This window comes from Pelecanus crispus, chromosome 3 (assembly GCF_030463565.1).
Source record: "Pelecanus crispus isolate bPelCri1 chromosome 3, bPelCri1.pri, whole genome shotgun sequence".
Taxonomy (NCBI): Eukaryota; Metazoa; Chordata; class Aves; order Pelecaniformes; family Pelecanidae; genus Pelecanus; species Pelecanus crispus.
This window is the reverse complement of record NC_134645.1, coordinates 124736045-124763409: the sequence shown is the minus strand read 5'-3', so window position 1 is coordinate 124763409 and position 27365 is coordinate 124736045. Positions and strand designations below refer to the sequence as shown.

Here is a 27365-nt window from a genome sequence, read left to right as displayed (position 1 = left end):
TTGTTTGAAGACATTTAATAATAAAGAAAAACCTTCTATTGAATTTTGACATGAGGTGCAAGAAGACCATTCACGTTTGCCATCTGACTTGCAGGCTGTCATCTTGTACTGTGAAGGTCTTTTTTTGTCTCCCTCCTACTCATTCACCTATTTATACTCGGGTTTTTTAAAGTTAAACTTAGTAAAGGTCAAATTTTTGGTAGAACACTTATTTTAAATATTTTTTCAAAATCAGTCAGATTGTCTATTTTGGTTATATGATCATTTGAATATAATTATTTTAACTGGGTTTTTTTTCCTTTTCTGATGGTGTTTTGAGATTTAGTGCATGCGTGTTATTTTGCTATTTTGTAGAACAAAGTATACATAATGACTTCAGCTGGATTACAAAATTAGTGCATACTTCTATGCTGAAATTAAATGTATGCATATATTAATTACATACATGACTTAAAATACCTGCCCATCGGTAAATCTTGTGTGTTTGTATACAAGTGCATGCATTTATAGATAGCTGTGGTTGGCATACAATTACGTACTAACCTTCCATCATAGCATCTCCATACTGTTCTCTTCCACAAGATTCAGTCAGTAATCCAAGTGCCCGTATTTGCTTCAGGCAACTGCGTTAAAGAAACCACTTGCTAGGCATGGGTCCCTAAGTACGGACTTCTCACCTGTACAGATTCTTCTAAGGCTGATGCTTGGAAGAGACTTAGTGCAGAAACAATATCAGCTTTTCCCTCTAGAGGATTGTCACAACTTTTGAGTTGCATTGTAATTCTCTCTCAGGGACCAGGCATGGAAAGGTTTGTTGAAGAGCTACTTATAGCTGCAATTATAGAAAACTAGGTCTTACTCTTTTGTGAAATACTAGCTAAATCTACCTCGAGAATTAATTGCTTGTAAGGATTTTTTTTTTTTTTTTTAAAAAAAAAAAAAAAGCATGTTCTTCAGTATATTTCCTCTGTAAGCTGTCTTGTCTAAACTTTAGGGAAGAAGTAAATATTATACACAAGCATCTATTTTAGCTCATTGCATCTCTGGACGCAGGTTACTTTGTATAGTTTCTGCCTAGCATAGTGGAGCCAATTTCTTGCTGGAGCCTCTGCAGTATTAAATCATGAATTGTTGGATTTTGCTCTAGGAATGGGTAGTATGCCAAATCTGTCCATGCCAACGTCTATGTCTACGATCACACCATTAGCTCCCATGTCTCTGACCTCCATGACTTCCATTCCTCCTTTGGTTATCTCTGCTCCCTTGGTGCCTTCTGCCAGTACCTCCTCGTTGCCAAATGGAACATCCAGCCTTCTGCAGCCTTTGTCCATACCTTTCTCTTCAAGTAAGTATAGTACAGTCCAGTACTCGCTTTCAGAATTATTAATATTATTTTTTCTATGGATAATTTCAGACAGGAATGCTAATACTTGCATGTGAGTTTTAAAAAAAAAAAAAAAAAAAAAAGGTATTTTTTCCAAAGTTCATATTTGTCAAATTGGTTCTAAGTATTTAGTCTTAACAACAAGGCACCGATTAGCTTTTCTTACTTCCGTCAAAGTGTTTATTACAAATCATTGCCTTATACCCAGTTGCTTTACAGTTTTTGGTTTTGCTTTTTTTTGTTTGTTTCAGCGCTGCCTCATACTGGCTCCTTAGGTCCCATGGCAGGAGGGTTTGGTGGTACTAGTATACAGAAGGCACAGTCACTGATCGATTTAGGATCTAGCAGGTATGAAAGTTAAGTTTAAAATGGTTGTATCTTAAACTTGAGTAGTATGCCTTCCAAAATTTTCAGAGCATTTCTATTTTCAAAGTATATTCATTAGAAGTTAGTCTATCTCATATAACCTACCAAGTCTGAAAATAGATTGTCTTGATATGCACAATAAATAATTTCAGTAAATATGACAAAACTATCTGAAGTAGGTGAGAAGTTCAAATGAGAGAAAGCAGTGCCAAAAAGAGGGGAATGTACCTCATTAGTAAATAGAAGTAAAACTTACCACATCATTACAAAAGCAATATTTACGGATTGATGTGCTCATTCATTATAGAGGCTACCATGTAATTAGCAGGCATGTAAGGATAGTATTTGTTATAAATATTTATGTGTGAATTTGTTTTATGAATAACAGAAGATTATGAATCTTTGTCATCAACTGCTCGCTGATTTTACAGCTTCGCCCTAGACAAAGTGAGGGACTAGGCTTATCTATCCCATTGGGCATCCAGGGAACGGTCTCCCAAAAGACAATCCAGAGGGCATCTCAGCCCCAGCTCGGTTCCAAAAGGTGGCTCAGAAGTGCTCGCACCTCTTTCTTGCTGGTAGAAGGCACTGAGGATGAACGCAGGTCTAACCTTGGGCTCCTCATACAGACAGACACCTTATGCTAGCAGATGTTCGGCAAGATGATTGTAGGCGTGGTGTGTGCCTCTAATCATCTTTCTTTTTTTCTTTCATCTGAAAGCTTTCTTTTGCTGGTGGTGTAGTGTTGCAGAGTAGCTCTTCTTTGATATTACTGTTGACAGCATTTTCACCATCATGTTATCTAATTCCATGCAAAGGATGTCTATGCAGCATCGTGCCCGAAAGGCTTTGTTTATATCAGCATTCTTTACTTTATTGCCTTGGATAACACTGCAAATAGTTTTTTACTTGACAGAGTAGGGATTGCGTTAAACAGGGCAGGCTGGATGCACCTGGTTTTGTCTAATCTTCAAAGATGGGACACTGTGAAATGCTGGGAGTTGCAGGTAGAAGTTTTATCGGTACAATTAAACACTCGATCAGTGCTATTCTGCAGAAGTTGAATGAGATGGAAAAACTCCATTCAGCCTGTCATTGTCACTAACAGAAAGAGGTAGAGGTGGAATATAGTGGCTTTAACAGCTCTAGAAGCTGCTTTGGTTGTGAGTTTTGGATAAATTTTTATGCTCATGGTTATTCATTTGCCATACCTCTTAGACATCCACCCAGTGCTTCACAGCCCTTGTAAACATTCTTGTGAAAGTTGAAATATTTTCCTGTGGTTTTCTTTAGTATTATTTTGCAGTGGTGGACCGATGAATTATGTGGCATAAGTGTCTGTGATACGAAGGGAATAGGATCTTGAATTCAAGAGTTTCCTTTTAAATGTGTGTCTCTACTTTCACAGTAAAATTCCATATTAGTGAGGAAAATGTTTATAGCAAGTTAGCAGAGGTAAAACTTTGTGGAGGTTGTTTCATGTTACCAGAAGATGCTATATATCTTCTGTTTCAATGCCTGTTTATTAAGCCAAGTAACTTAGAGTTCTTTCTTTCTCTTTCTCTCCTTTTTTTTCTTTTGTTTCTTTTCTTTTTTTTTTTTCTTTTTTTAAAATTATATTACAGTTCAAATTCTTCCTCTAGTGCTTCACTAGCTGGGAATTCACCAAAGATTACATCCACAGATTGGGCAGTTCCTCAGGCCTCCAGATTAAAATACAGACAGAAATTTAACAGTCTTGATAAAAGTATGAGTGGATATTTATCAGGTGAGTATGGCATTTGATATGGAGGGGGAAAACCAGCAGCGTTTTCTGCCTCTGGAATGTCGCAAGCTGAGGAATGGAATCCTGGCTTGGGATTTGACTTCCATATGAAATTAAAGCTGAAATTGTTGACATTGAAACCTATGCAGGAGAGAGTGGTTCCAGTCAGCCAAGCAATGGAAATGGCTATCAGTTTATTGGCTTGGGCTCTGCATTAGATCTGGAGGGGCCTGAGGAGGCAGCAGTCTCCCCAGGTAGACTGGGGAAGCTACAGCAGCAGTTGAGGGGAAGGAGAGAAGAGTGGCAGTGGTGGGATCTAACTAGAAGAGCCTGAGAACCATAAGGCTAGGGAAGTTAGCTCCATGAAGTCAGCAGTCATTTGTCAAGCATCACTCTTTGGACTGAGACTCTTTCTCATGACTTTGTAAAATGGGGGACATCTCATGATCATTTTTGTGCCCTGTGCTCCTATGTATATATATTAATAATTGCTTAGATATTTGGGCTTTATCTTTTGTCACGCATGCAGGTTTGTGATTCCTGCTGATTATGTCAATTTACTATAAATGAGTGACTTTACACAGTTTGATTTAGTAACAGTTAGAATTTACTTGGAGCAAATCGCAGAATTTGATTGTAATATTTTTAATAGCACTCAATCATCAATGATTAATAAAGTGACTAGACATAATTGATCAAAACAGTGACTTAGTTACAGATTCGAAGATGGCAAGGTTCACTCTATTACTACATGGAAGTGCATAAAGGAAAATTAAATTACACTGGGTTGGAATGATTCATAAGGGGATTGCGTATGCAGGGGATAAAGAGTACCCTCCTGTTGAGTCACGAGGTTCAGAATAGACCCCCTTGCTTTCTAAACTCCTTCTCAGAGAGGAGCCTAGGTGCGGCTAGGTCTAATCTTAGTCTCAGATTTGGTCAACGGTTTATGAGAGTAACGCTATAAGAATAATACAGCAGTATAAGACTCCCTTTGAAATTAAATCATACATCTACAGATTACTTAAATTGATTCATGCATGCACACTCACAAATATGAATGTATATATGAAAATGGTATACCTGTTAAAAATTCCCCTCGAGTTCAGTGAAATACTCACGTCTAATGTCTTGGCATTTCTCAATGGGCAAGGGTTGAGCCTTGAGGAGTGAAGGGTTTCAGGCCAAGCTCCACTGTCAGTCTTTGGCAATGGATTTCTGGTTGCAGCAAACTTTCAGAGTTTGCTGGCTCTGAGGGGCATCTCGCTCAGAGGGAGATGCTGGTGCAGCCCGCGGCAGTCCAGGAGAGCTCAAAGGGCCTCACTTAGGACTGCTGTTCATAGGATTGTGAGATGATTGACTTTAATCACCAGTAAATTTCCATCCGAGCCACAATTTGGGTCGGTAGTTCCTGGAATTCCAGTAACGATGATACCACTCTGTTTCAAGGCTGTCAGGGGTAGCTGTTTGTTCTTGCTCCCCTTATTAGCCATAATATGAAGATTTTGATGAGGACAGGGCTGCCCTCTGCTTCAGCCACGTAGGAGTTTCTAGTACAATTAAGGCGCGCGTAACTGACCAACTCACTACACAAAAGCAGCGGCCTGGAATTCCTGAGATCGTAAAGCTGTTGAAGAGAGAAAGGAACGGGGGGTGGGGGGGGATGCACCACCACATCTTTTCAAAGAAAGCAGTTCAGGAAAGACACTGCAGTACTGCAGCCATTGATCAGAATTTTTCATAAGTAATTAAAGGGAGTCATTCCGTGTGGACTTCCAGTGACGTTTTTGCTGTGCACACGGCATTATGGTGGTTTTGAAAGACTTCGCACAAGGTTTAACACAAGAGCAGAGTTTTATGAAAGTTCTTAAAACTGGATTAATCACTGTACTGCAGCAAGTAGAGTGCTGGCCAAGCAGTTAGTAGATGTAAAGTCAGTGTGTATGTCTGTAGCTTACTAGATTTCCCATTTTGAATAAGCACTTACCAAGGCTTTGCCTCAGTTTCCAAACCTACAAAAAAGGAGGACAATTCTCCTTCTCAAGAAAGGGACTCAATGCCTTTTATCGTCTTCAGTTGATTTTGGACTGAAGGTTTCATCAACCTGCCTAGAAAGGTATACAGTTCTTTGCTATCAGAGGAAACCTGATGGCTTTCCAGCGTGCTAGCTCAAGCTTTAGGTAGACAGCTGTGCTTTTGTAACAGCTCTGGGGATTACCATAAATACCCATTTTCATGTCAGTTTTTCTGTTAGGTGTTCTGAGTGAAAAGTACACAAGAATACTTGCATCTTTATTGTGGTCAGGTTGTAATGCCTGTTGTTAAGCCTGGAATGCCAACTGTCAGCCACTGATGAAACTGGATTAGATTAATATTAAAAATAAAAATGCCCCAGTTCATGACCCATTTTTTGCTACATGTGATTCTTTGAACAAAGTATTTATTTTTATTAAAATCTTTTACACTTTCACTAAGGATTTCAAGCAAGGAATGCCCTTCTGCAATCAAACCTTTCACAGACTCAGTTGGCTACTATTTGGTAAGTTTAGATTATTAATTCAACATATTTACAGTGTTAAGAGAGGAAATGTACTTTATTTAACAAGAAATGATGACGGGACACCATAGATCTAAAATCATAAACTGAAACTAAGCTACTTCTTAAACTAGTTTTTTCATTAGTACATTTTCAAAAGACACCTTGACATAATATAATTAATTTTTTCACTCTTTGTGTTTAACTCCATATAATAGTACAGATAGTAATTTCAATTTCTGATTCAGTGATGCACTAGTTTAGCTGAGATGAGGGTTTGTTCATTTTAAAAGTAGGATTCTGAAATCAAGCTCTTCAGTTTCAAAATATGGAGAAAGATTAAAAATGGAGTAACCCTTCAGGTGTTTAGAGTTTTACTGCTGTCCCATAAAGATATTTGCATATTACACATCTGTTAAGACTTGCCTTTACTGTGGTGATGGAAATGGTTACAGTTATCTGAAGGCTTGAATAATCTGCCTTTACCCTGCTAGATATGGTAGTTTGGATTATACCTTCAGGCATAACTCGGATGTTATACATAAAATTTACTGGCCCAGCAGAATTCACAATACCTTGGTGCTTTACATCTCTTTGAGTTCCCTTTCTTCCTCTTTATCCCAGGACAGTCATTTGTTTGTCTCTAGCAGCAGCAAGCAGAAATATTCCTTACATTCTTTCAGCTTATTTGGTTGCATGCTGTGAAGATAAAAATGGAGTGTCAGGTTGGAGTATGGGGAAATTGCCTGCATCCCTGGAAACATCTCACTGGTTTCTCACCCCCTCCCTCCCCTGTTTTGTGGGAAGCATTTTGTAGGCTAATGATCATAAAATCACAGAATGGTTTGGGTTGAAGGGACCTTTAAAGGTCATCTAGTCCAAACCCCTGCAATGAGCAGGGACATCTTCACCTAGATCAGGTTGCTCAGAGCTTGGAGTCCGACCTGACCTTGAATGTTTCCAGGGATGGGGCATCTACCGCCTCTCTGGGTAACCTGTTCCAGTGCCTCACCACCCTCATTGTAAAAAAATTTCTTCCTTATATCTAGTCTAAATCTACCCTCTTTTAGTTTAAAACCATTATCCCTTGTGCTATCGATACAGGCCCTGCTAAAAAGTTTGTCCCCATCTTTCTTATAGGCCCCTTTTAAGTCCTGAAAGGCTGCAATAAGGTCTTCCTGGACCCGTCTCTTCTCCAGGCTGAACAACCCCAACTCTCAGCCTGTCCTCATAGCAGAGGTGCTCCAGTCCTCGGATCATTTTTGTGGCCCTCCTCTGGACCTGCTCCAGCAGGTCCATGTCCTTCTTGTACTGAGGGCTCCAGAGCTGGACGCAGTACTCCAGGTGAGGTCTCACCAGAGTGGAGTAGAGGGGCAGAATCCCCTCGACCTGCTGGCCATGCTTTTTTTGATGCAGCCCAGGATACAGTTGGCCTTATGGGCTGCACACGTTGTTGACTCATATCCAGCTTTTCATCCACCAGTACCCCCAAGCCCTTCTCTGTAGGGCTGCTCTTAATCCTTTCATCCCCCAGCCTGCATTGATGCCAGGGGTTGCCCCATCCCAGGTGGAGGACCTTGCACTTGACCTTGTTGAACTTCATGAGGTTCACATGGGCCCACTTTTCGAACTTGTCCAGGTCCCTCTGGATGGCATCCTGTCCCTCAGGCATGTCAACTGTACCACTCAGCTTGGTGTCATCTACAAAGTTGCTGAGGATGCACTCAATCCCACTGTCTGTGTCATTGATGAAGATGTTAAATAGCACCGGTCCCAGTACGGACCCCTGAGGGACCCCACTTGTCACCGGTCTCCCCGTGGACATCGAGCCATTGACCATGACCCTCTGGATGCGACCATCCAACCAATTCCTTATCCATCGAACAGTCCACCCATCAAACCCATATCTCTCCAATTTAGAGAGAAGGATGTTGTGAGGGACAGTGTCAAAAGCCTTGCAGAAGTCCAGATAGATGACATTTGTAGCTCTTCGCTTGTCCACTGATGCAGTCACTCCATCATAAAAAGCCACTAGGTTGCTCAGGCAGGACTTGCCCTTAGTGAAGCCGTGCTGGCTGTCTCAAATCACCTCCCTGTCCTCCATGTGCTTGAGCATATCTTCTAGGAGGATCTGCTCCATGATCTTCCCAGGCACAGAGGTGAGGCTAACAGGTCAGTAGCTCCCAGGGTACCTTTTTGAAACTGGGTGCAATGTTTCCCTTCTTCCAAGTCACCAGGGACTTCACCTGACTGCCATGACTTTTAAAATATCATGGAGAGTGGCTCGGCAACTACATCAGCAACTATGTCACCCTCAGGACTCTGGGATGCATCTCATCAGGTCCCATAGACTTATGTATGTTCAGGTTCCTCAGGTGGCAACGAACCTGATCTTCTCTTACAGTGGGAGGCACTTCACTTTGCTAGTCCCTGTCTTGTGGTCCATCCACTTGAAAAGTGTGGGAGGAAAGGTTGCCAGTGAAGACTAAGGCAAAGCAGTTGTTGAGTACCTCAGCCTTTTCCTCGTCCGTTGTTACCAGTTTGCCAGTCTTGTTCAGTGGTGGGTACGCTGTCTTTGACCATCCTTTTCTGGCTGACATAACCTGTAGAAGTGCTTCTTACTATTCTTTGCATCCCTTGCCAAGTTCAGCTCCAGCTGTGCCTTGGCCTTCCTGACCCTATCCCTATACAACTGGGCAGCATCCCTATACTCTTCCCAGGACACCTGTCCCTGCTTCCTCTGCCTGTGCATTTCCTTCTTGCCCTTTAGTTTGACCATCAGGTCTCGACTCATCCATGCCAGTCTCTTGCCTTCCTTTCCTGATTTTTTACACATGGGGATCAAGACTTCTTGCACTCCATGGAAGGCATCCTTAAAGATCTGCCAGCTCTGTTCTGCTCCCTTGTCCGTAAGGGCAGTTTCCCAGAGGGTCCTATTGACTAACTCCTTGAAGAGCTGGAATTTTGCTTTCCTAAAATTCAGGGTCCTGACTTTACTCTTCACCTGACCCATATCCCTCAGGCCTGTGAACTCCACCAGTGCATGATCAGTGCAGCCCAGGCTGCCTCCAGTCTTGATGTCCCCGATAAGCTCACTTACATTGGTGACCATCAGGTCCAGTATTGCATCTCCTTGGGTAGGGGTGTCTATTACCTGGCTTAGGAAGTTATCCTCAATGCATTCTAGGAATCTCCTGGATTGCCTACAGCTCGCCGTGTTGCTTTTCCAGCAAACGTCGGGGTGGTTGAAGTCCCCTAATAGCATGAGAGTCTGCAAGCGCGAAGACTCCTGGAGCTGGAGGAAGAAGGCTTTGTCAGTAGGCTCCCCTTGATCAGGCGGCCTGTAGTAGACACCAACCACAAAGTTCCCTTGATGATGGATTGTGTGGTTTGCCCTCTCCTTAGAGTAGGTGATGTTTGTCCCACCCATTGCAAGGTACTCTGGGGGAGCTCACATCTTCCCTGCACTGTCAAGGAGGCATAAGGGGAAAAAATAATTCTATGCAAAAGTTCCTGTTGTCGAATTTGATGTAATTTTATATAATGGGTTTTTTTGGTTTTAAAAAAAAAAAGTAAAAAGTGGGTTTTAGCATTTTGAGCTGATTAAGAATGGTCCTGGATTCTCTTCGTAGCTCTTCTCTTGGTGATGCAGTAAATCAAGAGATGTCTCTTAACCTTTCCTATCCTTTTTGCTGTATTGTACAAAAACATCTGAGTAGCAGTACATTATTGAACAAAATAATATCTCCTTTTATCAACTATTCATGTTATTAATTGTAATCAGTTTTACCAGAACATTGCACAGGAATTCTCCGTTTTAAAAATTATTTTTACAGTAAATTGTTTCAGCTATCATTTGTGAGTGATTGTGATGTTTGGTTCTAATTATTATTGATGTTAAAACTATGCAGGTCACTAGCTGATATTGATGGAGATGGACAGCTGAAAGCTGATGAGTTTGTATTAGCCATGCACCTAACTGATATGGCCAAAGCTGGACAACCTCTGCCACTAACTCTGCCTCTTGAACTGATACCACCTTCTTTCAGGTATATCACTGAGGGCAGTGAAACATAATAATTTTCAATGGAAGTGTTTTATACAAAGAAAATAACCGTGTTATTTCTCTAACAATGGTGGGTTTTTTTTCCTTCCAGGACTGGAAAGTATACTGAAAGTATAAATGGAACCCTGCCATCTTACCAGCCTGTGCAAGAGGAGGAGCCACAGAAAAAACAGCCAGGTAAAGTACGGTTCACATTCTTAATGTATAGGGCTGTCTCTGAAGGGCACTGAAACATTTAGAAAGTGGAAGACGTAATCAAACCCCTAGGGAGCTTCATTTCAGGAGATCCCTTTTAGATCCCTTTTAACTTGGATGGCCGGAAGGTTGTTAAGTGGATGTAGTCAGCCTATGACATCTAATAGAATTGAGAAGGCAGAGGTAAGGGCTGTTTTTAGCTGTAGGAAAGGAAAAGTGTGCTGATTAATAATGTATTTTGGAAAAGAAATACTTCATGGCCAAATACTGCCATGCTACTGCAAGCTTTTTTTCAGTTGAAAGTTCCTGGCATTACTTTGTTCTGGACATTTTGAATACAAGGTGTTCCAATGTAGTTTAATTCTCTGAAAACTAGGTGCAATTTGCACATAATGTAGATTCTACTATTGACTCCCTGATGCTACCAGCAAAGGTCACTGTGAGACACGACTTCCCTCTCTTTTTGGAAAGGTGGTTGCTGGGAGCCTAAATCATTCCTTTGTATCTCTTACTATCCTTTACTGCAGTAATTGAGCTTGATCCTGGTTTGGTTTTTGCTGGTTTTAACTCCAGGAGCTCTTATAGGGAACACCCTTAAAAACTAAGCTCTTTCTCTGTGTGTTGATGTTTTCTTGCACAGTGGAAAACCTTTTTAACAGAAGATAGTCTTCTCCTAGCTTATAAAAGCTGTTCTTTTATGTTTCCTCTAAAATTCAAGTCATTTTCATGGTAATTTTTAAATTGCAACATTGTTTTGCAATTGCAGTAGACTTAGGAAAATTTAAAGGTATTTTGGAGAAGGAAAATGATACTTTAACAAACGCAAGATGCTTGTATCATCCATGACCTAACAACCTGAGCTGGCCAAAAAGAAAGTATCTATCTTTAGTGACATAACTGAGGTACTTGTTTGAGAGCAGTGTTTTGCCCAGGACAGAAATAACTACCTTCCCTTATTTTAGTGACATTCGAGGACAAAAGGAAAGCAAACTATGAGAGGGGAAATATGGAGCTGGAAAAACGCCGTCAGGTCCTGTTGGAGCAGCAGCAGAGAGAGGCCGAACGTAAGGCTCAGAAAGAAAGAGAAGAACAAGAGCGAAGAGAGAGGGAACGTCAGGAACAGGAACGGAAAAAACAACTCGAAATGGAAAGGCAGCTGGAGAGACAACGAGAGTTGGAAAGACAAAGGGAAGAAGAAAGGAGGAAAGAAATAGAAAGGCGGGAGGTTGTTTTCTTGAAATTATTTTTTTTTTATGCTTTAAGGAATATGTACATGCATAAAGTATCCACTTGACAGAGCATTCAGGGTTTGAATGCTGGCTTTGGTTCTGTCTCCTCGTGTGGCCATTGGCAGGTTGTCTTGGAGAGGGAACATCGTTTCTGTTTGAAAACGTTGTGTCTGTTAGAAATGAATCAAGTGTTGATACAGGTTGAGTATTTTCAGATACTTCATAGGACAGATGAGATTTTCTTGGACAGATTTCTTGAATTTATGCAAAAATATGTATACCCAACAAGATTGTACTGAATTAATAACTGATAATATTTTGACAGTTGAACTTGAGACAAATGTGCGTCTATTGGTGTCTCAGTACATGCATAAGACTTGCATATTTTGTGTAGTTCCATGAAATACTCAAAGGAGGTTATGAGTAATATCTGTCAGTGCGCTCATTTGTGGACAGTATTCTAAGCTAAACAGACTTTCTCTCTGAATTACGTAGCTTTTCTTCATGCAGAGTTAGGAGCATGGTTATAGGATCGCTTCCTCCATTCTTTGATGCTGAAGTATATAAGAGCACTTTCAAAAGACAGTATGTTGTGTTGCTGTTATGCTATTTAGAAATAGAGTACATTATATTCAATCACAGTTTCTGAGTTCTGCATCTCCATTGTAATTTAAGGTAATGTAACTTTTCTGCAGGAAGCAAAGCAAGAACTTGAGCGCCAGCGACGACTGGAATGGGAGAGAATTCGTCGCCAAGAGCTTCTTAATCAACGTAACAGGGAACAAGAAGAAATTGTCAAGTTGACCTCTAAAAAGAAGAGCCTTAATCTTGAATTAGAAGCCCTGGTAAGACAGTAATTTCACTACACGTCTTGAAATACGCTATTTTTAAGTATGCAAATCTTAGAATCTACATTAATGGCCCACTAGGAGTTTCAGTCTATTTGAATGAGCAATCTAAAGCAGATATTTTGGGTTGTTTTAAAGACTTGATCACAGAATCATAGAATCGTTTAGGTTGAAAAAGACCTTTAAGATCATCAAGTCAACCATCATGAACTAAACTGCCCACAGGTTTAGTGCAGAAGGTTTTTTTGCGATATATGGTATAATTCGTCTTTGATTTCTTCCTAGATGGACAAGCATCAGCAAATCTCGGGCAGATTGCAAGATATTCAAAGCAAAAAGCAAATTCGAAAAGCTGAGCTGGAGGCTTTAGATAAGAAATATGACCAAGGAATCATGGAGGTTAAGCAACTACAACGACAGCTTCAGGTATGTAACTTTCTGTTAAGCTTGTTGTTTTCCTTTACTTCCTATTCCATGTTTCCCTAATGCTGTTGGTAATACATCCCCATAGGGAGGTCTAGTGAATCACTTCGATTATAGTGGAGAGAGGAAATCAGCAAGGCCATCAACACTGCAGAAGTTTTTAGTTTTATTTGTGGTGTTAAAGAAATTATTACATGTACTACAACAAGTTGATAGTTGAATGAGGACAGTTGTCAAAGCCTCAGCTGTTATTTTTGAACCACTAATAGTGACTTCTCTTTAATTACGAATTTCTTTATGGCTCCAGACTAAAAATTTTTGTGAGGAATGTCTCCCTGTACGCCGGGCAAGCTGGTGTTTAGGCTGAATTATCTTGCTGCTCTTTTTTCTTTTTTTTTTTTTCTTCTCTCTTTGAGTAGCAAGACATGAATTATTTCAAATCAGTTGACTACCATAAATCATCCTCTACTACATTTTTACGTAATGCTCCCACACATCAGGGAAACTTCTTTTCATGTTCCTGTGTATCAGAGAAAGTTACTGTTTTGTGTTAGGCTTGGGGCAGTCAACTTAAATGTTCCTGTGATAGTATTTACACTTTTAGCATGTCTTAATTTTTTTCCCAGCTGTGTTAATGTTTTTGGGTCAAAAAGCATTCAATTTTAATAGTATTTATATTGAGAGTATAGAAGTCATTTTTTCTTGTACCCGATAATGGTAACTTGCATCTACGTTTCATTAACATGAGTTGAAGTTATGTTTGAAAATTCACCCATTTCTACTTATTGATTTATAAACAATACTAAAAGTTTGTTATGTTCTCTTCAATATCTACAGGAGTATCAGAATAAACTAATCTATTTAGTTCCTGAAAAGCAGTTGTTAAGTGAAAGAATTAAAAACGCTCAACTTGAAAACACTCCAAGTAAGTACCTGTAAATGAATTCTCTTCTGTTTGCTTTGCTGGCTTTTCATCACTTATAAAAAAGGATACAGAGGTGTTAATCACACCTTCACTTTTGGATCTTTTGAGGTGGTGCCATCTTAGCATTGTTTCATCTGCATTTCTTTATTTCCTTCATGTTCTAAATAAGGAGCAAACAAACTTACTTTTGTGAGAAAGCACAGGTTTTGCTTTGAACTTTATTTATACAGACTATACAGCCCACAGATGATACTACACCTTGTCTTTTTTGGTAGTGTAAACTCAAGGGATTTCATTTATGTAACATTTACACTAGTCTTTATATCAAATCACACTGGAAGTCCCTATTTAGAGAAGCTTGCTATGAATTGGTCTGATACTAAAAAACAACTTGAAAATTATTCTGTATGTATTACATGTATTGCCTGTGTGTCTCAGTTAAATGTTGGGCCCACTTTGTGCTGTATACAAATAGAAAGGTAAATCAAGGAATTTTTGTGAGGAAAAGTGGTTATATATATATATATAAAAGTTGTGTATATTAGGAAAGTAATAAAGTAATTAGTGAAAAGAGAAATCCTTGTAAAATTGCTTGTCTTTCCTTATGCAGGTACAGGAATCAGTTCAGTGCAGAAAAAGTCCCTAGAAAAGGAAGAATTATGCCAAAGACTTAAGGAACAACTAGATGCTCTCGAGAAAGAAACTGCTTCTAAACTTGCTGAAATGGATGCATTTAACAGTCAGCTTAAGGTACATCTATTCTCTAAATACTTACTCTTACACTGGTAAGCAGTATCTTCATATCTTCATCCAGTCATAAAGATTTTTGGCACTTCTACCAGGCTCCCAAAAAGTTTTTCCCAACTTTCGGTGTCAAATAAGAAGTAGCAAAAGTCTTGGCATAAATAGTGCAATAAAAATGCATTTAAAACTATTGCTAACGTACTAAAATATGAACCTCTTGCTAATCATTGCTTTGCATGAATCAACTGTTGCTCACTCTCAACTTTTGCCTTCTAGAATTCATTTTGATTTAGAATTGAAGTTTTTCAGGCCTTTGCAAATTCTGTTCTTACAGTACTGAGGTTATATTGGCCACTATTTTTGAATTGTGGACTGAACATTCAACTTCTATTGAAAGAAATACAGGGCTTCATAGGACATTGTACAGGATCTAGTAGCAGACTTCAGTATTATCCTAAAAGTAAGCATAGGCCACTTACTGGTGTAGAAGTTAAGAAATACTGACCTCTGGCCCTGAAGGCGTTTTTGTTTCAGAGACAACTCTTGACTTGCCTAAAAATGCATGCAACTCTCAGGCAGGGTAGCATGCATCCACTTAACTTTATTTACCAGCTTACTCCTAGTGGCACTGATATGAACTTTATTAAGTAATGGATTTATGCTGGGCCAGCGTGAGGGCTCTGCACTCTCCTATAAAAAGAACACAAAGAAAAATTTGTAAATATTTAAGGAGTTTCTTTTCTTTTTAAAAAATGGCTACATACAACATGCATTTTTAGTTACTTGTTTATTGCATGGCTTGCTGTGTTCAGTGGCTGAATCCACCATTTAGTCTTCCCTGAAATATGTTTTTAAAAATACAGTGCAAAGATTAATTGGCTTTTTATCTGCCTTATCTTACAGTGTGAGAATATGGATGATTCTGTTCTTCAGTGCCTTTTGTCTCTGCTAAGCTGTCTCAACAACCTCTTCCTCTTACTTAAGGTTATTTTCTAATCTTTGGCTCTTTTGGTTTTTAATTATTTCGCAGTTTTTCTCTGCTTACCCTTTCTGTTTGGATGTACAACTTCTATTAAATAAATTTTCTTAAAATCAAATTGATAGGCTCTTTTTATTTCTGCTAGCTTTCACATCCTCTTAAAGACTTAAAATTTTCTTACCTGCTTAGAAAGCCACACTGCAAAATATGGATAGCCATTTTATTTCTTAACAGGCTACGTTCACAAAGTTCTTTTACCCAAGTATTTTTATTTTTAGTTAACGTAACATCAACCAAAAAAAATACTGAATTTGATGGAAACAGTGTCTTCTCTCACCTTTCCATCTGTTGCTCTCTACTTGTTTCACTATGTCTGTGCCCATACATCTTAAGCTGTGAGTCAGGTTAATGAATTCTCATTTCAGTTTAAGAGTCTAGAAATAGCATTAATGCCCAGAATATGACATATGACATGGCAAACGCAACACTATTATGTCTCCAGATTAACCCAGTACTAAAACCTACTTGCTGTTTTTCCTCAACACTGCTTTTGTCTGCTGGGGTCAGAAATCTAACTTTGGTGTCCCACCCACCCACCCACCCAGTTATTCTCAGAATTACTTAACTGACCTTTTCATTTTGTATAAGGGTTATTCTGTCCTTAAATCAAAGATACGAGAGTTTTTTATAATGCAGTTTTGTTTCCATAGTGATCCTCAATTTCTATGCAAAATGAGAAGAAAAAGTATTCTCAGCTGAGTAGGTTTGCGGAAATGTAGTAGTCAATTGTTTGGTTTAGTTTGTTGCTACAGAGACTTTCACTGACACAGAAATCTTGTTATCTTGCCCTTTTCATATAAATTGCACAGTATCTCTTCGGCGATGTGATTATTGGTAGAGGTACATATTGTAGTGGGAATAGATCATTCTTAATTGCTTTATTTGCATTTATGAGATCAGATATGAAAAGTCAGGGTATACCTGAAAACTCCAGTCTGAGTTAGTGTCTTTAGGCTATGGCTTCCCACAGTGGTAAGCTTGCTGGATATTTTTATAAACTTTTTCTGATTTAAATATGGGACTGATCATTCAGACAGCATCACAAGGGCAAACACCCTACTGAAGGGATGCATTCTCAGGTTTATTGTATTGTGTTGGCTTTCAGCTGAAGTCTGCCTCCTCAGCAAATGTGTCTTGTAGTTATTTAAAATATGCTTCATTGCCTTCTCGTTCTTAGATAATGTTGTGTTTGAACGCTCAGTTTTATGTCTTCCCTTCTCCTCTGTCCTTTGCCATTTCCAGCAGGTGTATGGCTGGAAGGGCTCTTTGAAAGCCTAAGTTATGTCAAAGGCTTTGCAAACCTGCCAGCTACTTTTATAATTCTGTTTATTTGACTTTCTTTACAGTGACCTCCAAGGATTATTAATAACTTAATACTACTTCATCCATTTGTATTAAAACTTGGTTCACAAAGCACTAAAATGCCTGGATGCTTTTCTCGAAAGATTGGTTTTATTCCTTTTGATGTACTTCGTTGTCTTTCCTCATTAGGACCTGAGAGAAAGTTACAGTACACAGCAGTTAGCCTTGGAGCAGCTCCACAGGATCAAACAGGACAAAGTAAGAGAGGTAGAAAAAAGAAGAGCTGAACTCGCACAGAAAAAGCGACTGGAAGATGAGGCTGCAAGGTACCATGTCTGAATGTATCAACGTAGCAGTTTTTAAAGCAAAAGAATGCTGTAGTGACTTTAAGACACTTGACTGTAATAAGCAGGAGGTCTGATCAGTAAAAATACATCCTAGTGAGTTGCCTTAGAGAAAACATTTTATATGGAGTACCACTGATAAAAGATGGTTTGAATTTCCTCTTTCCAGTCTGTTTTTACCCTCTTTTTTAAAAAAAAAAAATTATAATTCAGATAAACCAAGTAGTCACTTTTGCTAATAAGATCTTTAGCTCCTTTAATAGATAATCCTCACACATTTAGAATTCCTTATATTTTCTGCCTTGTTTTGCTGGCCTTCAAAAGATCTGACCTGTTTCCTTAAAAGCACTTCTGACTAAGTAGGTACTAGTTTTTTGTGATGTATATCCAGACAGTTGTGAGATAGATACTTAAGACAATAGGAAGGGCATTGATTGTTTAATTCCTATGTTAATAGAATCTTGAAAGCTGGATGAGTGAGCAATCTTTGAGTTTTAAATTTGGTTCCTTTCTCATGAAGGCAATGAGAAAAGTTAAACATATAACTGAGAGGATCATCCCTTCACATATATATGGTCCTGGCTTTGCTCAGCCCAGCCTTCTGTCAAGCACTCAAATTTTGACTGTGCTCAGCTCTTGGTTTCTCATGGTCTTGTTCCCAACTCGTTTTGGGTTTTTTTGTTTGACTGATTAAGAAACCATAGTTTCTAGGGTTTGATTCTGGCTGTCTTAAGATGCCACTCTGGTTTTCTTCTCTCCAGACCTTCTGCTATCAGCTGCCTATTTTGTGCTTAACAGCCCTGGATTGAAACAGTGCCAGAGAGAGGGTGGATGGGCGCTCTCGGTGGGCAGTCCTCAGCTCTGGAGTTGCTTTAGTGTACTAGTTTTGACTTCTCATTCAGAGAGTTGCTGCATTTTGTCTTTTCAATTTGAGAGGGATTTTCTTTTTCAGTGGTTCATATTTGCTTTGACTGTTTTTAATGAAGCAGAGCTAGTGACCTTGTAGTATGTGTGATTCATGGTCTTAACTCATGACAGCATTTTTCTACAACAGTGTGAGGGAGTTTCATAACATTTGTGTCAGTCCCTTTAAGAGAACTATATGCCACATGTATAACGACGTTCTGTTAATTTTTCTGTTGAACACAGCTATCTGATAGAGCAACAGTATTACTGCACAGCTCATAGTAGATCCTGTCATGTGCTTGAAAACATCATCAGATGCCCATCAGATGAGTGGACCTCCCACAGTGACTTGATGAAGCAGTCTCCTCTAGGCATGGTCCCTCCTCAACAACCTGTTCAGGGGGTGGCCCAAAGGGTTAGGTCCACTCTTCTCAGACGAAAGGTCTCAACAGCTAACGTACAATAATTTTTAAGGGTGTTGAATTGGATAATAACCTCTTTGGAGAGATGAGGATAAAATATGAATAGTTTCAGAGAATACATTCAGATTTCCAGATTCTGTCTGCTGAAGAGTGTGGCAGTGGCAGGGATAAGCGTATTGAATAGATTACAACAGCTGAAGGCAAAAAATTAAAGCAGCAAAGATTAGTATGCAAAGGCTGGTTTTATGTATGTACCAGAGTGAAATTTTTTTATTAATCTGTTTGGAAATCTTAGTTTCCAGTCGTGAGATTTGGATGCTACCTTGGTGGACAGCTTAAAACCACCTTTGTTCAATTAATAGATCACTTCTTGCTCATCAGGATGTAGGTGAGCAGAAGTGCTCGTGGAGGCACTGCAAAAGTAACTGTGTGGCAGTGTTTCTATACCAAGAATTTGAATCCATTTGTTATTTATATGTGAAATATACTGGCACTCGTGTTAAGACAAAGCATGGTCTCCTGTGGAAGAGCTTACTGCCCAGAGAGAAAAGTAGTTGATATTATAGACTCAATGTTACTTAAAAGTGCAGTTGATTACTCTCTGAACACAATCTCATTCACTTTTATCTGAATGTTCTCCCACTCCTCTCTCACTCTTTGTTTTCAGAAAAGCAAAACGGGAGAAGGAGAACCGATGGCAGGAAAATATCCGAAGGGAAGAGGAAGAGAAAAAGAAGCGACTGGAGGAAGAACGAATGCAGGAAAAAGTTCAAGAAAAGCTCAAAGCTGAAGAAGCAGTTGCTCTGATGAGAGAAAGGGAAAATAAACAGCTTCATGCAGAGCAAGAGAAAAATAGGCAAGCCACGATCTTGAGGGAAACAGAGCAACAGAGGCAAAGGCAGAGGCAACTGGAAGAAGATAAAAGAAAGCAAGAACAAATTGCAAAAGAAGCTGAGGAGAGGCGTAAGCAGAATGAAGAAATAAAAAAGATAAAAGAAGTGTCCAACTCTCAAGAGGTGGAGAAACGCACTTCTAAATTAAACATAAATGAGAAGTTTGCAGATCTGTTGAAACCAGCAGAGGGTAAAAGTCTTAAGCCACCCTGGCAAAGTGAAGGTAATCTTAGTCTGTTAGATTTTTTGCTTTAATGGTTCTTATTTTCCTGAGCGTTACTTCATTCTTTGAATGTATTATTGTTAATGTGACACAATGGCAGGCTTATTGTCTAAAATATTATTAAAAAAAACCTCCAGCAATGTTTCATGTCTTTAGTTAGTTATAAATCATCCTATTAACTTATATCAGTTTTCGGCACTTATGACTGATGACAAATCTTCCAGTGATCATGGCCAACAAATCACAGATGCAGGAAACAGTAGTATTTCAGCTTTTCCCTAAAGCCTGCACTTTCTGTCATTAAAGCAGAATGCTAATATGGAGTTTTGTTCAATGATTGAGTGGATGGGCAGGTAACACTCAGCGAAGTGATTTGTTAACGTTGAAATCTATTTTATTTCTGCAATAGTCAATGCCTCTTATTTAAAAACAAAGAACTGAAGTCAACCTAAGTCTAGTTGTGGGACTTTGAAAAATACTGGTTTAGCAATATTTTTGCTAAAGGTAGTTTTGATTAGTTCCATCCTTCATTAGTTCTTGTCAGTTTTTATTAGCCACTTCTATCACTGAGTTCAGCAAGAACCAAATTAGAGCAGTGCTGAAAGATATTTGGACATCTCAGCTATACCTTGTGAAACATTCACTGTTAGCAACATCAGTCGCAGACTTGGAGAACATAGATGCAAAGAAAACAGAAATCATGGTATTTTAGGTTTCGAAGTAAAATCTTCACAACTGCTGCTGAACGCTTATTGTTGTAGCAGTGGTATCTTTTCAACTTGGAAAATTGTGTTAAATGAGACTATATTAAAGCACTGGCTTAGAGCGGTTTGACAGGGAAAGATGAGAATATAAAGATGTAATTTTTTCACTTCAGAAGACAATGCATTTTATTGCCTGTGTTACGTTTACTATGATGAGCATGTTAAATGCTTGCATTGCATGCGTCCTATTAGCCTGTTGTAGCTAGTGATCTCCTTTGACACTTGCATAGTGTCTTTGGGGCAAGAACAGTTCTCTTGTATTCATACCTGCTCCTTAGAATGGTAGGGCTCCAACTAAGTGCATGTCTTTCAGCTGTATCAAAATGGTAACTAGTTTTCTTATCTTTTCAGGCAATGCAGTTAGTGTCTCAGAGTCTAGGAATTCAGTTGCCTTGGTAAATTACAGAGCTTTATATCCATTTGAAGCAAGGAATCATGATGAAATGAGCTTTAATACTGGGGATATAATTCAGGTAAGATTTGCCATTGACATTTAACTTGCAAAAACCCAACCCCACTTTCTCAGCCTTGAGATACACCAAGATCTTAAGTGTCAAAAGCATTATTTTGATGTGTTTTAAGACTTACTCAAAATTTAAATTTGATTGGGTTTTTCTGTTTGTTTTTTAACGGGTTAAACTAGGATTAGCTCGACTGAAATCTTTCTTTGGATTGTACATATCCTAGAGGTGTTGAGAATCTGTTTAGAATAACAATAGCGGACTCTAAACATAAACTTTCTGAAATCAATTAATCAGGAATGATGTAGTTGCTGCAGTTTGCTGTACGTGTACAGGTTAGCATTTAAATATCTACTTGAAATATGAGTGTAGAAAATAGAGACATGAATGGCTACTAAAATGGCAAAAGTATTAATACATTTCAGTTCAAATTAAACTAGTTATTTAACAAGTAGATCTGAAGGGTTCTTCTGAATCTTAATACCATTTTCTAATATATTGTTAGCATAGACTTCTGCCTCTTGTTGGCTGGTCCTTTGTAAATGCTCCCTCAGGCAGATCTGTATAGTAGTCTATTCTGTGTCCGTTCTTTGTAGCACTTTTCTGGATTCAGCTGAATGTGCTATCTAGAATATTACAGCAGGATCATAAGAATGGAAATGTATTCTGGCTTCTCAGTTGAATTCTGTGTTATTTCATGTAATTATATCAACTGTCAGCATACACGTTTTTGAAAGCATGTGCATTAAGGTGGACTTGTGAAAACTGTTTTACAACTGTGGGTAATACAATTAATACATATGTATCTAATATGTAAGTCCATGCGGTTCCTCCTCATTCAGATTATAAGCAATATAGGTAGGTGATAAGGGAGAATTTGCAAAGCAGTGTGGTACAAAGTACTAAAACACTTAAGTACTAGCCTTCAGTTTGACAGTGTTAAATCATTTTTTTGCATTTTCATACCAATGAAACATGAAAGAGAGAAGTAGGTTTTGTTTTGGCTTCCTTCTCAGATACAATTAACTGTGTCATTTAACTACTGATAACTTATCACAGAAATAAGCTAATAGCCACCACCGCCGCCTCCTCTTCCTTCTCCTCTTATACACCAAATGTCAACTAAGCTAACTAGTTGATAGTATTTGATGAACTGCTAACTTTTAGCTATTTTTGACTTATTTGCAGCGTAATGGAGGCTTCAGTATTGCTACGAATGTTTAAGGATGCTCTTGGCTGGGTGCAGTTCTCTTTTCCCAAGTAACAAGTGATAGGGTGAGAGGAAACAGCCTCAAGTTGTGCCAGGGGAGGTTTAGATTGGATATTAGGAAAAATTGCTTCACCAAAAGGGTTGTCAAGCACTGGAACAGGCTGCCCAGGGAAGTGGTCCAGTCCCCGTCCCTGGAGGTATTTAAAAGACATGTATATGTGGTGCTTAGGGATATGGTTTAGTGGTGGACTTGGCAGCATTAGGTTTACAGTTGGACTTGATGACCTTAAAGGTCTTTTCCAACCTAAATGATTCTATGATTCTGTTCTGTACTTACCGTATAGTAAATAACAGAATTTTTGGACATGTTTTGGATGCAGTCAAATGACACAATTATATCTGTAGGCAGAACTACAGCAGTTGTTTTCGTGTGCCGCTAGGTTCACCAGCTGCTGCCTCTTGGCTGCACATTTGGCAAAATACAACACAATGCACCATAATTTTTGGCAAGCCAGAATGGCCCCAGGTATAGTACATGGTCCCCAACGTGCATGCTTGGGACCCCTTTGAAGGAATATAAGGTCTTTGAGGCCTGTCTCTGCCTGTGTCTAAAATGAGTGCAACTGCATCATCACCCTGTTTCTTGAAAAGGGCAAAATCAGCTCAATTCTGAAAGGGAAGAGAATGAAAATGCTGATGCTTGTGTGAGAGCTGCTCACGCTGTTCAATTCAGAGTGCCAGCAGGTGCTGATGCACTAGATACCCTGTTTGTTTCATGCTGCTAATTGTGATTTCTTTGTATTTGTCCTCCTGCCCATAGGTTGATGAAAAAACCGTGGGAGAGCCTGATTGGCTTTATGGGAGTTTTCAAGGACATTTTGGTTGGTTTCCATGCAATTATGTAGAAAAAATACCAGAAGGAGAAAAATCTTTATCTCCTAAGAAGGCCTTACTTCCTCCTACAGTATCTTTATCTACTACCTCAGCTGCTTCAGAGTGAGTTTTTGTTACATGTGTGTTAAAATTGCTTTTTCTAAATTTAACTAGCACGTAATGTGCTGTATAGTTTCATTTGGTGTTTGTTTTTAAAATAGAAATGCAGAAAACTTCTTCTGCAGAAGAACCTACCTGAAAGTCTTAGCTTGGAAATTTTAAGTACTTGGTAGTCTGCTTCGCATTGTGTAGAATATGTTTTACATATGTTTTTTTTTTTTAAAAAAAAAAAGTGATCCTGCTTGAGGTACTTCTGAAATAAAAATTATGATGTGTTAAATATGTCTGTATTCAATTTGCAGACCACTTTCACCAAGTAAATCCGCAGAAGGATCTGATTACCAAAACATACCTTTTTCTAGCCTGAATGTTAATACAGCATGGCAACAGAAATCAGCTTTTACTCGCACTGTGTCCCCTGGATCTGTTTCACCCATTCATGGACAGGTATGGAGAACTTGCTGTATTTTAGATTGATGTTAATGAAACTGATTGGGGGAAAAAAAAAAACCACAACCAAAAAACCCAAACAACGCAAACAAAAAACCCCCAAAACAAACGAGACCACAGCTTTTCTAATACTGGGTGCACTGAACAGTCTAGAGGATAAAGAAGCTAGTCTGAATTCTCCACTAGTGTGCATTGATGTAATTCCATGCATTTCCATGGACCAGTGAGCAAGAAGACTCATGCAGTATGTTTCAGAATTCTATAATTATTTTCACCTGTAATTAGACACAGGATATTTCTAGCAAATAAGAAACAGAGTTGAGAGATTGTTCTTGAGTGAACAGGTTGTATACAGCAATGTAAAATGTCATGGACCAGACAACAAATTATTCAGCCAGTGCTTAGGAATGAAATTGCTTAGACTGCAATTAAAAGATACGTCACTGTGTCTGTTTTGGGTTTTCTAACACTTGCGCCAATTTGGGGTAGTGTGGCCGATCAACATCTCCACTTCTGTCTTAACAGGGGCAACCTGTCGAGAACTTAAAAGCACAAGCACTTTGCTCTTGGACTGCAAAAAAAGATAACCACTTGAATTTTTCAAAAAATGATATCATTACTGTCCTGGAGCAGCAGGAAAACTGGTGGTTTGGAGAGGTACATGGAGGAAGGGGTTGGTTTCCAAAGTCTTATGTCAAGCTGTTACCTGGGAGTGAAATCAAGAAAGAGGAGTAAGTATGACTTTTGGTTTTTTATTCAACAGTTTACAAAAAAAGGTGGTTTTAGAGTGCAAAATTCTTGCAGTGCTTTGAAGTGCAGAATATAAATACTGTTTACAGTTTACACCGTGCCATTTTAGGCTTTTGTTATTTCATTCTGGCAAGCCAAGTAATGTTGGGCTCACTACTGTGTAAACAGACAGTCTTCCAAGCCTGAGTGCTGTGAAAAATCAGTGGTCTTAGATTATTCAAGTGCCAGACCTTGTTTTGGTTCATTACCGAGTCAGCTCTCCCGCAGTGTAGTTGCTTTCTGCCTCTGAAGGTGCCAATTTCTAATTGACCTACAAAGAATTCTAAGCTTGTAAGGCGCGTCTTGCAGAAATAGTGTATTTTTCTTTACTTGAAAAGATCATTATGTCTGTTCTAATGCTACAAGGTAACTGTTCAGGTAATAAATAATTCAGAGTCTGGTTTCTGCTGGGATTGTGTGTGAATCGTTCTTTTCATGCTTTATGATAAAAGTTCTTAGAAGCTCTCTAGAATGAGAGAATTTAGTCAAAATCTTTAACTTGTAAAAGAATTTGGATAGCATAATTTGCGAATGTATCTTCTTGTCTTTCATCACTTTTTTTTTTTTTTTAAGTGTTGTGCTCTTGGATGCCATTCATATCTTAAATATCAGTAATACCTGTCACTGTTTGACAGTCAGGGAAGTCCTTGCAATTAATTCAGAGGCAATACCAACTTTGAGATAACCGAAGTGAGTTTAGTCTCATCCTAATAAAGAGATTTGTTTTTGATCAGCATTTAGGTACTCAACCTTTTTTTTTTCTTTCCGCAGACCAGACGCTATTTATGCATCTGTAAACAAAAAGCATAATACACAGTCTTACGCAGCAGGAGAGGGTAAGACAGCATGAAATATGCTACTTAATGATACAGTCTGTTTCTGCTTAATGGCATGTGAATAAGCTTAAATAGGTGAAGAGTTTCTGAGCAGGCCTTTTAATGCTTGTCCAAAAGATACAGTGCAAATGTTGAGCTACTGTTACGAGAATTCTAAAACAGGAACTTAAGTAAAGCTTATAACTAATCCAAGTTGAGCATAGGCCTGGGTTTTGGTTTTGTTTTTAAGACTTTTGCTCAAGCATTAATTTATTTCTGAAAACTTAAATATGTCTCATACCCATAAGCTGAGTTCTCTTCCTGCTGTTCTCTACTGTCTTATGCCGTACTGTAGAGACATGAGAAGGGATTTTTAGTCTCCTGAGTGTGGTTCATTCTCTTTTAATCGGTAGGTAGTGGAGAAAAATATTACTGGAGAAAAATTTGTGGGAAGCACTTTCTGAGCCTTTTAATCTAGTGTATCTCCATGCTTCCTCAATTACATTTTAATTCCACTTATGTTTTTTCATTTTTTTGTTGTGTTAGTCAGGTAAGAATGGTTTTAATCAGGTTTACATGTGCAATATACATGCTAGCTGTGGTCTACAGGCTCCTGCTGATCCACAGGGTGATCACAAGGTAGTAACTGTGCCAAATTCATCTATCTGTACAAAGTTGTGTACCTGTAATTCAGAGCTGTAAGCATGAGGCAAGATGTGATTACAATCAAGCAAGTAGGTAGGTTGATTCACAAACTTGTGAAGACATGATCCACGTTACGAATGCACTGATGAACGCTGATGTTAAAGATAGCTTTACTTGCATCTGATATACTTTTATACTCCTATCTGAAACTATTGTCTCCTTCTTTGTGTGCTGTTTGCACAGAGTATGTTGCGCTGTATTCATACTCAAGCTCTGAGCCTGGTGACTTGACTTTCACGGAAGGCGAGGAGATCCTAGTGTCCCAGAAGGAAGGGGAATGGTGGACCGGGAGCATTGATGGCAGAACTGGAATATTCCCCTCCAATTACGTCAGACCAAAGGATCAAGAAGTGAGTTCACATTCTCAGAATTAACACATGATGCTGTCTCTCAATTTCATTGTATTACTGATATTGCTATATAGCTCTTAGAAAGTGATTTTAAGCAGAGGTTAATGTGCTTGACAGAAAAGCAAAGCCTAGGTAGCTTGAGTGCTACATCAGTGCTCTAGCCACAGTGTCACACTGTCTCTCTCCGTACTGTATGGTATTTTGTTAAGTATGGGCTCAAAATTAAAATCTCCACGTGCTTTTCTGTCCACATGCTTAAAGTTGGTGTAGACTCTACTGTTTTTATTGCACGTTAAAAGATGATTGTTGTGTCTTTGTAGGCTTCTAGTAATGCTGGCAAAACTGGAGCAATAAATAAGAAACCTGGTAAGTGTGTAATAACTTTTTAACATTTAGGACTGTTTCTTAAGTGACTATGAGCGTTTAGATTCATAGCAGTGTTTTAATGGTGGCTAATGTGCTTAGCTGCAAGACAAGTACCAGGATATTTCTGTGGATCTAGCTCTTACTGTAATGAAAAAATAACAAATGCAATTAATGTATTATCTTTTCAGAAATTGCTCAGGTTACTACTGCTTATGTTGCATCAGGAACCGAACAGCTTAGTCTTGCTCCAGGACAGCTAATACTTATTCTGAAGAAAAATGCTAGTGGATGGTGGCAAGGAGAGTTGCAGGTAATTATTGAAGGAGAAATAATTGTGACTTCAGGAATGGCAAGGAGGTGATCTTAGTTGTTTTCTTGAATTAAACCCAAGTATAGCATTCTAAAAGCTGGCTAGGAAGTTATTTTCATCTTGTATAAACCATATTTGGAGAAAAACAAGTTTTTAATTAAATCTGGGATTGCTGGGGGGGGGTGTTTGGGGTTTTTTTTGTTTTGTTTTGTGGTGTTGTTTTGGTCACGGAAAACAGTAAAGCTGTTAATGAACATGTGCATGGGAGGGGGAAGAGGGATGTTGACAGTTAATAAACTGGTTAGGATTTAATTGGTAAAACGTTAAATTGTAAAATTATTCTAATGAAAGAACAGTAATTCTTGGAAGTTGGAGTTGGAAGCTAGTTTATTGTGAAAATTGCTGTTCCCACTTTTCTCCTTTCCCCACCTAGTGATGAATTTCTAGTCCCAAGGTTTGAGGGTACTGTTACATGACATTCTTCTTAAATCGTAGTTGCTATTTTGACTTTTGGAGCCCCATGGATCTTGTCCATAATAGCC

General features: G+C 38.8%; 1 protein-coding gene across 1 annotated transcript in view; it reads left to right on the top strand.

Annotated features, from left to right (window-relative positions):
- The window catches only part of ITSN2 (intersectin 2), an 89348-nt gene that overhangs the window by 37142 nt on the left and 24841 nt on the right, over nt 1–27365 (top strand). Inside the window, exons 6-26 of the mRNA XM_075707530.1 lie at nt 1148–1345; nt 1636–1732; nt 3376–3518; nt 5991–6054; nt 9963–10100; nt 10209–10294; nt 11275–11537; nt 12237–12386; nt 12675–12815; nt 13650–13737; nt 14348–14487; nt 17012–17148; nt 19162–19610; nt 20726–20847; nt 22866–23041; nt 23341–23485; nt 24014–24219; nt 25049–25113; nt 25981–26147; nt 26468–26513; nt 26702–26823. Coding sequence (XP_075563645.1) covers nt 1148–1345; nt 1636–1732; nt 3376–3518; nt 5991–6054; nt 9963–10100; nt 10209–10294; nt 11275–11537; nt 12237–12386; nt 12675–12815; nt 13650–13737; nt 14348–14487; nt 17012–17148; nt 19162–19610; nt 20726–20847; nt 22866–23041; nt 23341–23485; nt 24014–24219; nt 25049–25113; nt 25981–26147; nt 26468–26513; nt 26702–26823 — 3143 coding nt within the window. The remainder of the gene's footprint in view (nt 1–1147; nt 1346–1635; nt 1733–3375; nt 3519–5990; nt 6055–9962; nt 10101–10208; nt 10295–11274; nt 11538–12236; nt 12387–12674; nt 12816–13649; nt 13738–14347; nt 14488–17011; nt 17149–19161; nt 19611–20725; nt 20848–22865; nt 23042–23340; nt 23486–24013; nt 24220–25048; nt 25114–25980; nt 26148–26467; nt 26514–26701; nt 26824–27365) is intronic.